Raw genomic sequence first — 15,523 nt, forward strand, 5'->3', positions numbered from 1 at the left:
GCTGGTTGGTTGGAAATGTGGGGAAGAAGAAGAAGGCAAAATCCCAGAGATGAGGCTGGTTGTGATCCAGAGATGTGGGCATGAAGGTGAGGCAAGGTACCCTATAAACATAGTGGGGAAGGGTCTGTCACTGAGACAGGGAAAGGCAGTGACTCAGATGGGGAATTAAGGAGGATAGGAGGGGTGAGATAGGGAAGAAAGCCCCAGAGAGGGTCAGTAGAGGCAACCAAGATACGGGGCACTGGGAAGGGGAGGAGCAGAGACAGGGAGGGGGGAAGGAGAAGAGCCAGAGATAGGGCAGGGAAGGAGATACAGGGAGGAGGGGAATTGAGATCCCAAGCAGAGGGGTAGGAGACAACCCATAGTTAGGGGATGAGGGAAGGGGAGATCCGGAGGCTGGGGGGGGTGAGAAGGGGGTGACCCTGAGTGGACACAAGGGTAGAAAATGGCAATCCAAATGTGGGTGGGTGGAGTGACACAGAAATATCAGGGGTAGGGAAGAGGGTGATCCAGAGATGGGGTGAGGATGGAATGAGGCAACCAAGTGACAGGGAAGGAATGGGGGAAAGGGGCAAGAAGGGAGAAGGGGGAAACATGGAGAGAGTGGAGTGGAGAAGGCTGAGAGGGGTGGTGGATAGACCCAGGGAAAGGGGCGATCCAGAATCCGGAATTGAGGAGAGAAGAGGAGTGGCACGCGTGAGTAGGTGGGTGAACAAGAGATGGGGGTAGGGAGATGAGGAAGGGTAATCCAGGGACACTGATAAGTGGAGATTTAGAACAGGTTTAGGGGTGACCCAGTGATGGAGATTGTGGGGGTTTGGAGAAGTGGGTGATGTAGAGATGGAGGTGTGGGGAAAGGGGGGGACCAGACTGAGTGGGGATGGAAGGGGAGGGCAGAAGAGAGCAACTCAGTGAGAGAGGGGGTAAATGGGTGAGAGATATCGGAGAGACACAGAGACAGGATGGAGGGGGGGGGGGGTGCTGATGGAGGTATCCAAAGACGGGGGGGAGTGAAAAGTGAACTACTCAGAGGAGGGGGGTGTGGAGAGACAAAAGGAAGGGGCCGATTCTGGGACGGGCGAGGGGGTGGGATTAGTGGGAGAGTGGGAATACGGAGACCTAGAGAGCGGATTATGAAGGGTCTCACCCTGAAGTGTCTACATTCTATTCCCCTCCATAGATGCTGCCTGACCTGCTGAGTTCCTCCAGGACTTCGTGTCAGTCGTTGTAAGCTGTAAGAATGTATCATGGGAAGTATATACTTGCAAATAAGGGATTAGAAGCTGCACAACATTTCAGTTGGCCAATATCCACATACAATTGACAATCCTGAGCATAAGTTTCAGAGGAGCTCGATGACAGGGACTGGACTGTTAAGCTTCTTCCCCTCTGCCATCCGATTTCTGAATGGACATTGAACACATGAACGTTGCCTCCTAACTTCTTTATTTCTATTTTTCAATACTTACTTACTTTAACTATTATATATAATCTTTCTGTAATTCAGAGTTATCTTTTGTGCATTGCATTGTATTGCTGCCGCAATGTTAACAAATTCTACGGGATTAATGTCAGTGACATTAAACCTGATTCTGATTGGCAGCTTGTCTACCCAGAGGTCTCCGCGCTCCAGAATTCGCCGCCGGTGACCCAGCGATCAAATGCGCAGGCGTAAAGATCACAGCTGGGTTCCGAAAATCGCGCATGCGCTCAGTGGACGAAAGGCTCTGGCGGATCGGCCGCAGGTAGGAGCGGGTAGCGGAGTGGTAACTGTTTCGGGCGGATAATTAGGGAATATGTGCGAGAGATGTCCTGGGATTTACGGATTAGCCCAACTGTGAGCTAGCCTGGAGTTCCCGTGGAAATTTCTGGAAGAGGGAATAGGTTTGACGTTACTGGGGGATAGTCAGGATCTTGTAGGTGGTGAGAGGGTGTCTGGTCATTTACAGCTGCAGCAGGTTTTCTTTTTGCCCATCTTCACAGATGGTGCTGAAGACCCGGTGAGTAACCGGGTGAGCTCTGGGGTATTCATCCCCTGGTTTAATGCTGAGGTGGGGAAAAGGCTGACAGATGGGTTGTCCGTCTGTACAGCAGAATTTCTGGCCATTATCGTTAGTCTGCATTGAGATGAATGAGTTAAGCAACAGAATCAAAGGAGTAGAAAGCTCAAGAAGAGATCATATAGTATGGCCAAGTGAAATAGGAATTGATATGAAAGGAGAGGGGAGTACGAATTAAAAGTATTATATATGAATGCACGAAGTATAAGGAATAAAGTAGATGAGCTTGAGGCTCAGTTGGAAATTGGCAAGTACGATGTTGTGGGAATAACAGAGTCATGGCTTCAAGCGGACAGGGCCTGGAAAATGAATATTCAAGGATATACATCTTATCGAAAGGACAGACTGACTGGCAGAGGGGTTGAGGTGGCTCTGTTGGTGAGGAATGATATTCAGTCCCTTGCGAGGGGGGACATAGAATCAGGGGATGTAGAGTCAGTATGGATAGAACTGAGAAATTCTAAGGGTAGAAAAACCCTAATGGGAGTTATCTACAGGCCCCCAAACAGCAGTCTGGATGTAGGGTGTAAGTTGAATGAAGAGTTAAAATTGGCATGTTGCAAAGGTAATGATACAGTTGTCATGGGGGATTTCAACATACTGGGAGAATCAGAATGGTACTGGATCCCAAGAAAGGAAGTTTGTGTAGTGCCTCCGAGATGGATTCTTAGAAGAGCTTGTACTGGAGCCTACCAGGAAGAAGGCAATTCTAGATTTAGTGTTGTGCAGTGAACTGGATTTGATCAGGGACCTGTAGGTAAAGGAACCATTAGGAGCTAGTGACCATAATATGATATGTTTTAACCTACAATTTGAGAAGGAGAAGGGAAAATCGAATGTGTCGGTATTACAGTTGAACAAAGGGAACTATGGAGCTATGAGGGAGGAGCTGGCCAAAGTTCAATGGAACAATACCCTAGCAGGGAAGACAGTGGAACAACAATGGCAGGTATTTCTGGGAATAATGCAGAAGGTGCAGGATTGGTTTATTCCAGAGGAAGAAAGATCCTAAGGGGAGTAAGGGGCGGCCGTGGCTGACGAGGGAAGTAAAGGACAGTATAAAAATAAAAGAGAAGAAGTATAACATAGCAGAGATAAGTGGGAAGCCGGAGGACTGTGAAGCTTTTAAAGAGCAACAGAAGATAAAAAAGGCAATACGCAGAGAAAAAATGAGGTACGAAGGTAAAATAGCCAAGAATATAAAGGAGGATAGTAAAAGCTTCTTTAGGTATGTGAAAAGCAAAAAGTATTTAAGACCAAAATTGGGCCATTGAAGACAGAAATGGGTGAATTTATTATGGGGAACAAGGAAATGGCAGATGAGTTGAACTGGTACTTTGGATCTGTCTTCACTCGCAAAGATACAAAATATCTCCCAGATGCAATAGTGGCCAGAGGAACTAGGGTAATGGATGAACTGAAGGAAATTTATATTAGGCAAGAAACTGTGTTGGATAGACTGTTGAGTCTGAAGGCTGATAAGTCCCCAGGACCTGATTGTCTGCATCCCAGGGTACTTAAGGAGGTGGCTCTAGAAATCGTGGACACATTGCTAATCATTTTCCAATGTTCTATAGATTCAGGATCAGTTCCTGCAGATTGGAGGGTGGCTAATGTTGTCCCACTTTTCAAGAAAGGAGGGAGAGAGAAAACAGGGAATTATAGATTGGTTAGCCTGACATCAGTAGTGGGAAAGATGCTGGAGTCAATTATAAAAGAGGAAATTATGACACATTTGGATAGCAGTCTGAGTCAACATGGATTTACAAAGGGAAAATCATGCTTAACTAATCTTCTGGAGATTTTTGAGGATGTAACTATGAAAATGGACAAGGGAGAGCTAGTGGATGTAGTTTACCTGGACTTTCAGAAAGCTTTTGATAAAGTCCCACATAGGAGATTAGTGGGCAAAATTAGGGCACATGGTATTGGGGGCAGAGTACTGACATGGATTGAAAATTGACTGGCTGACAGGAAACAAAGAGTAGCGATTAATGGGTCCCTTTCGGAATGGCAGGCTGTGACCAATGGGGTACCGCAAGGTTCAGTGCTGGGACCGCAGCTGTTTACAATATACATTAATGATTTAGATGAAGGGATTAAAAGTAACATTAGCAAATCTGCTGATGACACAAAGCTGGGTGGCAGTGTGAAATATCAGGAAGATGTTATGAGAATGCAGGGTGACTTGGACAGGTTGGGTGAGTGGGCAAATGTATGGCAGATGCAGTTTAATGTGGATAAATGTGAGGTTCTCCACTTTGGTGGCAAGTCCAGGAAGGCAGATTACTATCTAAATGGAGTCAAGTTAGGAAAAGGGGAAGTACAACGAGATCTAGATGTTCTTGTACATCAGTCAATGAAAGCAAGCATGCACGTACAGCAGGCAGTGAAGAAAGCTAATGGCATGCTGGCTTTTATTACAAGAGGAATTGAGTATAGGAGTAAAGAGGTCCTTCTGCAGCTGTACAGGGCCCTGGTGAGACCCCATCTGGAGTATTATGTGCAGTTTTGGTCTCCAAATTTGAGGAAGGACATTCTTGCTATTGAGTGAGTGCAGCGTAGGTTCACAAGGTTAATTCCTGGAATGGCGGGACTGTCATATATTGAAAGATTGAAGCGACTGGGCTTGTATACACTGGAATTTATAAGGATGAGAGGGGATCTGATTGAGACATATAAGATTATTAAGGGATTGGACACGCTGGAGGCAGGAAGCATGTTCCTGCTGATGGGTGAGTCCAGAACTAGAGGCCACAGTTTAGGAATAAGGGGTAGGCCATTTAGAATTGAGATGCGGAAAAACTTTTTCACCCAGAGAGTGGTGGATATGTGGAATGCTCTGCCCCAGAAGGCAGTGGAGGCCAAGTCTCTGGATGCATTCAAGAGAGAGTTAGATAGAGCTCTTATAGATAGCGGGGTCAAGGAATATGGGGAGAGGGCAGGAACGGGGTACTGATTATGTATGATCAGCCATGATCACAGTGAATGGTGGTGCTGGCTAGAAGGGCCGATTGGCCTACTCCTGCACTCATTCTCTATTGTCTATTAAGCTGAACAGAGTCGTGATTTGCTCAGACTCTGCCTTGGTAATGCAGAGTTTGGAATCGAAACGTTCAAGGGCCAGAGTTAGGAATGGAATTGAATTATATGTTCTGGAGAGCGCAGGAATAGTAGTCCAGTTCTGTTGGGTAATTGCACATGTGGGTGTATCGGGTAATGAATAGAAATATAGAAAATAGGTGCAGGAGTAGGCCATTTGGCCCTTCAAGCCTGCACTGCCATTCAGTATGATCATGGCTGATCATCCAACTCAGAACCCTGTACCTGCTTTCTCTCCATACCCCCTGATCCCTTTAGCCATAAGGGCCATATGTAACCCCTTTTAAATATAGCCAATGACCTGGGCTCAACTGTTTCCTGTGGCAGTGAATTCCACAGATTCACCACTCTCTGTGTGAAGAAGTTTTTCCTCATCTCGGTCCTAAAAGGCTTCCCCTTTATCCTTAAACTGCGACCCCTCGTTCTGGACTTCCCCAACATCAGAAACAATCTTCCTGCATCTAGCCTGTCCAATCCCTTTAGAATTTTATACGTTTCAATAAGATCCCCGCTCAATCTTCTAAATTCCAGTGAGTATAAGCCTAGTCGATTCAGTCTTTCTTCATATGAAAGTCCTGCCATCCCAAGAATCAATCTGGTGAACTTCTTTGTACTCCCTCTATGGCAAGACTGTCTTTCTTCAGATTAGGGGACCAAAACTGCACACAATACTCCAGGTGTGGTCTCACCAAGGCCTATGTTCTCGCAAAACAGCCACTTACTAAGTCGGAGGCAGGAATTATAGTCAATATGGGAAAGTATGATGTCAAGTCTTATATTAGGTTGGCTGGGATTGGGAAACAGCAGAAATTGTGGGAGGGAGGTGGTATTACAATTTGTTTCCATCGGTCCAGGGGAGGCACCTTTTGGGAAGGAACAAGAGGGCAGATGTGTGGTTGGACTGAGGTTTGGACATACGGGTTTGCACCCCACTTCAGCGCTGGTTGCTGAGCATGGGGACGGGTGGTGTGATTTCTGTGAGGTCCCAGTGACGGGGGAACATGGGATCAAGGTGTGGTGTACCACAGATATTTGTTGTAATGTGAGAAGCTGTTTAGGCAATTATTGGGGAGATCTGAGGTGCCTAGTTTGCAGGATATTCTGACACCTGAGGCAGGGACAGTTTAGTCATGTAGATCCCTGGTGAACATTTCATTTAAAACAGGGTTGGGAGTTTGGATCTGATCCCTGTCACGTTCCCTTCATTATCCATTACAGTCAGTGGCAGTAATGCTTCTTCCTGAGAGGTGCAAGCCGCCATTAACACAAAAGAAGAAGAAGGTAGGGTCGGTGTTCCAAGTGGGAGTTTCATCAGCACTGGTGTCTGCACCACAAATGAGAGACAGTTGCTGTGAGCTCCGGACGCACTGTGGCTCTGCAAACCCAGGACAGACCCGGTCCTTTCCGTCTCCATCAGCCCCTCGATCCACACCCAGGCCCTGGATAGATGGGTCTCTCATTAATTCGTTTTCTCTGGTTATGGAGGCAACCATGGGTGACACTCCTGATGCTTCCCCACCGGTCTGTAGGACACGTTTGGTAGCACAGGTGGAGGGAATACGAGTGGATGGATTTCCCACACACTGTGAAGCTCCAACTATCTCAGCCCAAGTATTGGGAACTTGGAACGAATTAACTCTGAGTTAATATCAGATGGATGGTCTACTTTCTAGTCAACGGAAATACACATTAGTGCTGCATTGGTGGGTGGGGGGAGAAAAAATCCTTCTTGGGCTTTAATTCTTGAGAAAATCAACTTCATTCAACCTCCTCGTGTTAGACAATAGACAATAGGTGCAGAAGTAGACCATTCGTCCCCTCGAGTCTGCACCACCATTCTGAGATCATGGCTGATCATTCACTATCAATACCCAGTCCCTGCCTTGTCCCCATATCCCTTGATTCCCCTATCCATCAGATATCTATCTAGCTCCTTCTTGAAAGCATCCAGAGAATTGGCCTCCACCGTCTTCCAAGGCAGTGCATTCCACACCTCCACAACTCTCTGGGAGAAGAAATTTTTCCTCAACTCTGTTTTAAATAACTGACCTCTTATTCTCAATCCATGCCCTCTGGTACTGGACTCTCCCAACATCTGGAACATATTTCCGGCCTCAATCCTATCAAATCCTTTAATTATCTTAAACGTTTCAATCAGATCCCCTCTCAATCTCCTCAATTCCAGTGTGTACAAGCCCAATCTCTCTGCGTAAGACAGCCCTGCCATCCCAGGAATCAACCTAGTGAATCTATGCTGCACTCCTCAATTGCCAGAATGTCCTTCCTTAAACCTGGAGACCAAAACTGTACACAATATTCCAGGTGTGGTCTCACCAGGGCCCTGTACAAATGTTCTGGGCCTTTCTACCCATGAGAACATGTTTTGTACCATTCTCTCTGGGTACATAGTGATATCAAACACTTTTCACAGGTTCACTTTTGACTTGTAGATTTTACATCACTGAAGTGCCACACTCTAATGAGAAAGACTACTGCCTCCGCACTTCATATTCATTGGCTTTGCCGTCAATGAGTTCACCACTGTCAATCACCTGGGGAGGGGTCAGAATAATTAGGAAATCTCCAAGAGCAGTCATGTAATATCAAGGGAAATGATCAGAACTTGAAATAGTACTGATGGAGAGAGACAAACTGAGCCAAGTCACAGATTGAAGTCAGGCAGAAATGACCCATTCCGATATAGACAGAAAAACAGAATTTGGTCATCAGTACTGATGTCTGAGCTGTGCCCAGTTAGAAAATGAGGAATTGTTCCTCCAACTTGTGTTGAACCTCACTGCAACAGTGTGATATCAGAGCTCACCATACAGACTGAAACGTATCTCATCTGAAGTGTCATCCTTCACCCATTGATATCTTGTGTAAATCTTTTTACAGGTTAGAAACAGCAAAGAATGTGTGTAGGGGAATCTCAAACACAACAACAAGGGATTCTCTCATTCAGCCAACCTGCTGAGACCCCAGTGAGTTCACTGTGCTGAGAGAGGCCATTCACCTGCTCTCTGTTTGGGAAGAAATTTGCTCAGCCGAACCGCAGACCCACCGGTGGGTTCACTCTGAAGAGAGAGAGGCCATTCACGAGTTCTGTGTGTGAGATTCATTTACAGTGCTGATCTCACGACACACCAGTGAGTTCACAGTGGGGAGAGAGGCTAGTCACCTGCTCTATGCGTGGGACGAGATTCTCTTACTAAACCTATCCAACGACACACCAGTGTGTTCAGTGCTGAGGGAGGCCATTCACTTGCTCTGTGTGTCGGAAGAAATTCAGTCACTCAGCTGACCTGCAAAGTTCGCCTTGGGGAGAGGTCATTCATCTCCTCTGTGTGTGGGAGGGGATCTACTCAGTCATCCAGCCTGAAGATACATCAGCAAGTTCACACCACAGGGAGAGGGTTCACCTGTTCTGACTGAGTGAAGTGATTCATTCTGTCATCCAAGCTGACAATACATCAGAAATTTCACACCAGTGAGAGGCCATTCACCTGCTCTGTGTCTGAGAGCAGATTCACTCATTCAGCCAACCCACAAACAAACCAGTGAGTTCACAAGGGAGAGAGACTTTTCAACTGCTCTGTTCACTCAGTCATCTGATCTGTTACCTCATGAACGAATTCACACCGGGGAGAGCCATACATCTGATCAAGCAGTGGGAAGGAATTCTCTCAGTCATTTCAACTGAAGGTACACCAGCGAGTTCACACTGGGGAGAGGCCGTTCACCTGCCCAGACTGTGGGAAGGGATTCACTCAGTCATCCCACCTACAGCCACACCACTCAGTTCATACCAGAGAGATGCCATTCACCTGCTCAGACTGTGGGAAGGGATTCTCTCAGTCTTCTCATCTGAAGGCACACCAGCGAGTTCACACTGGGGAGAGGCCGTACACCTGCTCTGATTGCGGGAAAGGATTCACTCAATCATCTCAACTGAAGGTACATCAGCGAGTTCACACTGGGGAGAGGCCATTCACCTGCCCAGAGTGTGGGAAGGGATTCTCTCAATCATCTCAATTGAAAGTACATCAGCGAGTTCACACTGGGGAGAGGCCGTTCACCTGCTTAGACTGTGGAAGGGGATTCTCTCAGTCCTCCCAATTACTGGCACACCAGTCAGTTCACACTGGAGAGAGGCCTTTCATCTGCTCAGACTGTGGGAAAGGATTCACTCTGTCATCCCACCTACTGACACACCAGTCAGTTCACACTGGGGAGAGGCCGTTCACCTGCTCAGATTGTGGGAAAAGATTTTCTCGATCATCTCAACTGAAAGTACATCAGCGAGTTCACACAGGAGAGAGGCCATTTGCCTGCTCAGACTGTGGGAAGGGGTTCTCTCAGTTACCTCAACTGAAGTTGCATTGGCGAGTTCACACTGGAGAGAGGCCATTTACCTGTTCAGACTGTGGGAAGGGATTCACCCTGTCATCCCACTTACTAACACACCAGTCAATTCACACTGGGGAGAAGCCATTCACCTGCTCCGACTGTGGTAAACGTTTCTCTTGCTCATCTCAACTGAAGGTACATCAACGAGTTCACACTGGAGAGAGGCCGTTCACCTGCTCAGACTGTGGGAAGGGATTCACTCAGTCATTTCACTTGAATGCACATCAGCTGGTTCACACTGGGGAGAAACCATTCACGTGCTCTGAATGTGGGAAGGGATTCTCTCGGTCATCCAACCTTGTGAAACACTACCGAGTTCACACACGGAAAAAGGTTTAATAAGCTGCTTGCTGGCTGTGTAACCACCACAGTTGTTGAATCCAGATGCAAGTTCAAAAGTGACTGTTGGTGTTGAACTCTGCAATTATTGCTGCTGCTCATCACACCCAGTTCTGCACCCTGGTCACTGGGCATGGGAGGAGTTTCTTCTGCTGTTACTGGGACTGGAGTTTCATGTTCTGGATCTGTGACTAATAAATCAGTTCTATTTTAAACTCTGTCTCAGGGACTGAGTAAATCTGCAACACACCCTGTGTACAGAAGGAAGTTGACACAGCCCAGCTGGTCCCTGTCAGTGTTTCTGTTGCACAACAGTCCTTTTAAATCCATCCCTGCTGTTCGCCTCTCACCCTCCCTGTGGTGATGGGTTGCAAACAGTCACCACTCTGTGGACGAAGAATTTCCTGCATGACTTTCTGCAGACTGACGAAGAAGACGAGCTGACTGCAGTTATGTCTGACTTATTCTTCATCCCTCAAATCTCTGGGCTGAGGATCAATGACAATGGCCGTTAGCCTCCTTATTCCCTGCTCACTTTATTAATAAGGGTCATTTTCACAGCTTCTAAATGGCTGTCTCTGTCACAGGTGGGTTGTTTGAATACTGTCCTCTAAAATATGAAAGGTGAATAGGGAACTATTAGTTGAACATTCAGTGGAGCAGAGTCAGAAAGCAGAAACAGGTCAGCACAGGGCAGAGTTTGGGGCTCCGACCAGAAAAGGGAATCATGATTGGGAAAAGGGGAAGGACAGGGGAGGGAGCAGGATGCACCAGAGAGACATCCTGTGAAGATCAAATAGCAACTGTTTGGAATCAAATGACCTTTCCTGGTGTCTCAGGACTGCGTGTGTCTGCACCCGCACCACCCTCTGTCCCTGGCACTCGGTCTCTGTCACCTGTCCCACTCCCCTCCCGCAGCGCTCTACTCCTGACATTCCCAAAATCCTATGCTCCTGCCAAATTGACAAACTGCTCTCCACTCCATGTTGACAAATGCAGCAACGTGCAAAAGCCCTGGGCACCCTAGCTATGGATACTGCACGGGCTTAAGACTTTTTCACAGTACTGTACCTGACAAGTCTGAAGAGATTCTGTAAATAATTTGGCAAATCATCTTCATAACAAAACAGCTGAAAGTACATCAGTCAATTTGCAGAGTTTGTTGTCTTTTGCATACTGGTTGTCTGCCCTGTTTTGGGAGTCCAAGAATGAGCGAAAAACTGTTTCTTCACGATCATTTAAACGTTTTTACAAAAATTTTGTTTGAAAACTTGGATCTATTGAATGTGCCTGCAAGAAAATGAATCCAAGGTTGCCTATGGTGTCATATCTGTACTTTGATAATAAATTTACTTTGAATGTTGGGATTGCTGGGATTTCTTTCGCTTCACTGAATTCTTAGAAGCGAGGTCACTCAATATTAGAAGTCATATTCATACTAAGGTGCCTTTTCATAATTTACATCTTTTATTTACCTTTTTAAAGTCAATCATTAAAATGGATGTAAAATGTAGAAGATGATGAATACAGGACTGAAGGTGTTATATTTGAATGCACCTAATATACACAATAAGATAGAAATAGAATATTCCACCGTTTATGGTGGGAAAGGAATGATATATTCAACTCAAGTGCATCTGCTCAGTTTAGGACCCAGCGGACGCCACAGACTGTGGGAGGTGACAGCATGAAACAGCAAGATAGTGCTTGAGCCCACGAGGGTAAAGGAATTCTGCATTGGGTGTTGTGCAATGAACCAGATTTGATTAGGGAGATTAAGGGAAGGAACCCATAGGAGACAGTGATTATAATACGATAGAATTCACTCTGCGGTTTGAGAGGAGAAGACAAAGTCAGATGTAATAGTATTACCGCAGCGGAAAGAGAACTACAGAGGAATGAAACAGGAGCTGTGCAAAGTAGATAGTAAGGGAACACTAGTATGGATGGTGACAGAATAGCGATGGCTGAAGCTTCTGGGTGCAATTAGGGTAGTTACACTCCAAAGAAGTATTCTAATGAGAGAGTGAAACAAACATGAGGAAATTTGCAGATACTGGAAATTCAAGCAACACACACAAAATGCTGGTGGAATGCAGCAGGCCAGGCAGCATCTAAAGGGAGAAGCGCTGTCGACATTTTGAGCCGAGACCCTTCGTCAGGACTAACTGAAAGGAAAGATAGTAAGAGATTTGAAAGTAGGAGGAGGAGGGGGAAATGCGAAATGATAGGAGAAGATCAGAGGGGGTGGGGTGAAGCTGAGAGCCGGAAAGGTGATTAGCCAAGGGGATACAGAGCTGGAGAAGGGAAAGGATCATGGGACGGGAGGCCTAGGGAGAAAGAAAGGGGGAGGGGAGCACCAGAGGGAGGTGGAGAACAGGCAGAGTGATGGCTAGAAAGTTAGAGAATCTTCTCTAACTTCTGTTAATGCCCCTTCTCCCCTTCTTACCCCATCCCTGATATATTTAGCTTTTCTTCCCCCCTCCTTTTTTTCCTCTCACTTTCTCCCATCACTCTGCCTGTGATGTAACTAAGAGGCAAGAGTGAATATGACACTGGAGAGGGAGCAAAGGGATCAGACAACTGGTGGGTGACCTAAAACGATATTTTTCATCAGTCTTCACTGTGAAGAACACCAGCGGAAAGCCAGAAATTTGAGAGTGTCGGGGCAAAAGTGAGTGCAGTTGCTATTACTAAGGAGAAGCTGCTTGGGAAGTTGAAAGGTCTGAAGGTGCAAAGGTCACTTGGACCAGATGGAAAACACCACAAGTATCCTCGCTCAAGAGTTTTCCCATTTTCTCAATCTAGACCGAGAGATAACTCCAGTCTCAGTGTAGCTGTACTGGAAGGTGATTTTATTATTCACCAACGTGTTATAGAACGCAAGGAACTGGTGTAAAAAGACAGTAATTCTCAGTGCTCTAATGAAAGGCAGGTTCAAATATTGATTAAAATTCCTTCGACTTCTAACAAGTGCATCTGACTCCAAAATGAAAGGTACAAATGATATAAAATGGCCGCCCTGATGATGAAATCTAATGGCCTAACAATATAATAATGAACAATCAACAACAGCTGTGAGTTCATGAGAAAGCAGTGAGATCTCATCATTAGAAATAAAATAATAATCCAAACCAGGCATGACACAACAATTGGGTTCAGAAAAAGGGTAGCTGAAGAGATTGTGGAGACATTACCAATGATCTATTGAACATTATGATATTCTGGAATGGTTCTAGAGCACTGGAAATGGGAAATTTACTCCAGTCTTTAAGAAGGGAGGGAGACAAAAGAAATAAAATTATAGGTCAGATAGCCTGACATTTGTGGTTGGAAATATGTTAGAGTCAATTGTTAAGAAAGAGGTTTCAGGGTACTTGGAGGGGGTGACAGAGGCATATGAGACATGGGAGTGGGTGTAATGGATTGTTCCAGAGTTGGGGAGGGAGGTAGGTGGGGTTGGGGTCCAGAGGAGGCTCAGAAGAATGTTTCCAGGACTGAATGGGTTAATGCATAAGGAGTGGTTTACGGCTCTGGGCCTGTACTTGCTGAAGTTTAGAAGAATGTGGGGAATCTCCAATATTGAGAGGCCTACGGAGGATGTTTCCTATAGTGGGGGAAATCCGGCATCAGGCAGCACAGCCTCAAAATAGAGGGAGGTCCCTCTAGAATAGATATGAGGAGGAATTTCTTTAGCTGGGTGTCGTGTATCTGTTAAATTCTTTGCCACTGACAGCTGTGGAGGCCAAGTCACTGGGTATATTTAAAGTGGAGATTGATAGGTTCTTGATTAGTCAGACAATGAAGGGTTACGGGGAGAAGGCAGGGGAATGGAATTGAGAAAGATCGTAATCAACTATGATGGAATGGCCTAATTGTGTTCATCTGTCTTAAGGTCTTATGGTTATTCAACACGATTGTAGCTAATCCACATTGAATCCAGCTCGTTTGCCTGTTCCCCACCCCTCAGTTCCTCACTTCCTTAAATAGTTACCTATCTCTGCTCGAAAGATAGCCAACAACCCAACCTCTCCACCCTCAGGTGCAGTGAATCCCAGAGATTGTTCTCTCACATAGAATTCCAGTAATGCGACCTCTGTCTGTGGCTCTCTGGCTGATGAAGGAAGAGACTTAGAAAGATGTACAACAGATATCCAATCAGTCCCTTTAGGACTGTATGTGACTATACTCTAATTGCTGGCCAAAATTGTCTTCCCTCTGCTGGTAAATCATCCTAGGAATCTCCTCTGGACTGACTCCAATATCACTCCCATTGTTTCTTTCAGGTCAGGGAACAAAACCATGCACAGATTTCCAGATGTGTCCTCACCAACACCATCTACAATGGTAACTACACTGCTCCGTTCATAAACTCCACTCCCTGTGCAGTAAGTCTGCCTTCTGAATCACCTGATGCAGAATCACAATGTCAGCATCAGATTTCCTTCCACTGTCTCTGTGTCATCAGCAGACTTGGACATCTCACATCTCCTTCCCTCCTCATGGTCATTAAACAGTGAACAACTGAGGCCAAGAGCCGATCCCTAGGGTACTCCAAGCATTACCTCCTTCCAGTCTGAAATCGACCCACTTATTCCAGCCACTCACAAACACTGGGGGAACTCAGCGGGTCAGGAAGCATCTCTGGGGAGGAGTGGACAGTCGACAAAATCATTGTGTCACTTTTGCTCATTTAGGAAATCACTTGTTACGTACCCCATAATGGGTTAAAAAGAACCAGCAGAAATGGACCTACCTAGAGTCCGAGTCTTCCGTTATAAACTCGATTTTATTAGTAACTACGTGAATAAAGTAATATAAAACAGGATAAGGTAAACAGATTAGCAGAGTATATATGTGAGTAAATAAGGTTCCCAAGCTCCCCAGCTAAGGTGATCAGGTGATACAGTCTTAAGGTGGTATGGTAAGTAATCAGTTCAGTTCTGGAATTTGGTTTGAGTAGAGTTGGAGAGAGAGAGGGAGAGAGAGAGATAGGGAGTGGATTGTCTTCCCAATGCTGATGCTGATCCGCCACATTGTCCTCCTGCTCCCAAAACTTACAGTCACCGACTGACCACAAAAGGAGGATGCTGTCTTCTGTGGTGGGGTTATCAACCCAGGCAAGGGTTAAACACACCGATAGCTCCCCACTGGTCACTCCTTTGTCCACACTGTGAGCAAAATCCCACCCTTGTCATGGGTACACAAAGCTCAGCAGTGTCCTCCTTGCCTCTGGTGTCATGCTTCTCTTGTGTATCTGATTAAAAAGTCAACTGACCTTGTACATATTGGAACATCAGCTGTCCATCATATAGCTCCGCCTTTCAGTTTCCAAACAGCTTCTCTACTGCTGAGATATGCTCCTCCCGGGTATCATTCCATACAACCAAGTCATCAGTATAAGCCCCTGTATTTTCTAAACCTTGAATCACTGAATTCATCATCCTTTGGAATGTCTCTGGAGCACTTTTCATCCTAAAGGGTAAAACATTGTACTCATACAATCCAGATGGTGTCACAAATGCAGATATTTCTTTAGCCCTTTCTGTTAAAGGGACGCACCAGTAACCTTTCAACAGGTCAATCTTTGTAAGGTATTTAGCCTTCCCCAC

General features: G+C 45.9%; 1 protein-coding gene across 1 annotated transcript; it reads left to right on the top strand.

The window, feature by feature from the left end:
* The first annotated feature begins 1,635 nt into the window (after positions 1-1,635).
* On the top strand, positions 1,636-11,275 carry LOC132403240 (zinc finger protein 239-like). The gene is made up of 2 exons (XM_059986668.1): positions 1,636-1,745; positions 8,061-11,275. Exon 2 carries the CDS (start codon positions 8,979-8,981, stop codon positions 9,909-9,911), a length of 933 nt encoding a protein of 310 aa, XP_059842651.1. The 5' UTR covers positions 1,636-1,745; positions 8,061-8,978; the 3' UTR covers positions 9,912-11,275.
* Positions 11,276-15,523: the final 4,248 nt, after the last annotated feature.

The sequence above is a fragment of the Hypanus sabinus genome, chromosome 12, assembly GCF_030144855.1.
Source record: "Hypanus sabinus isolate sHypSab1 chromosome 12, sHypSab1.hap1, whole genome shotgun sequence".
In the NCBI taxonomy this organism is placed as follows: Eukaryota; Metazoa; Chordata; class Chondrichthyes; order Myliobatiformes; family Dasyatidae; genus Hypanus; species Hypanus sabinus.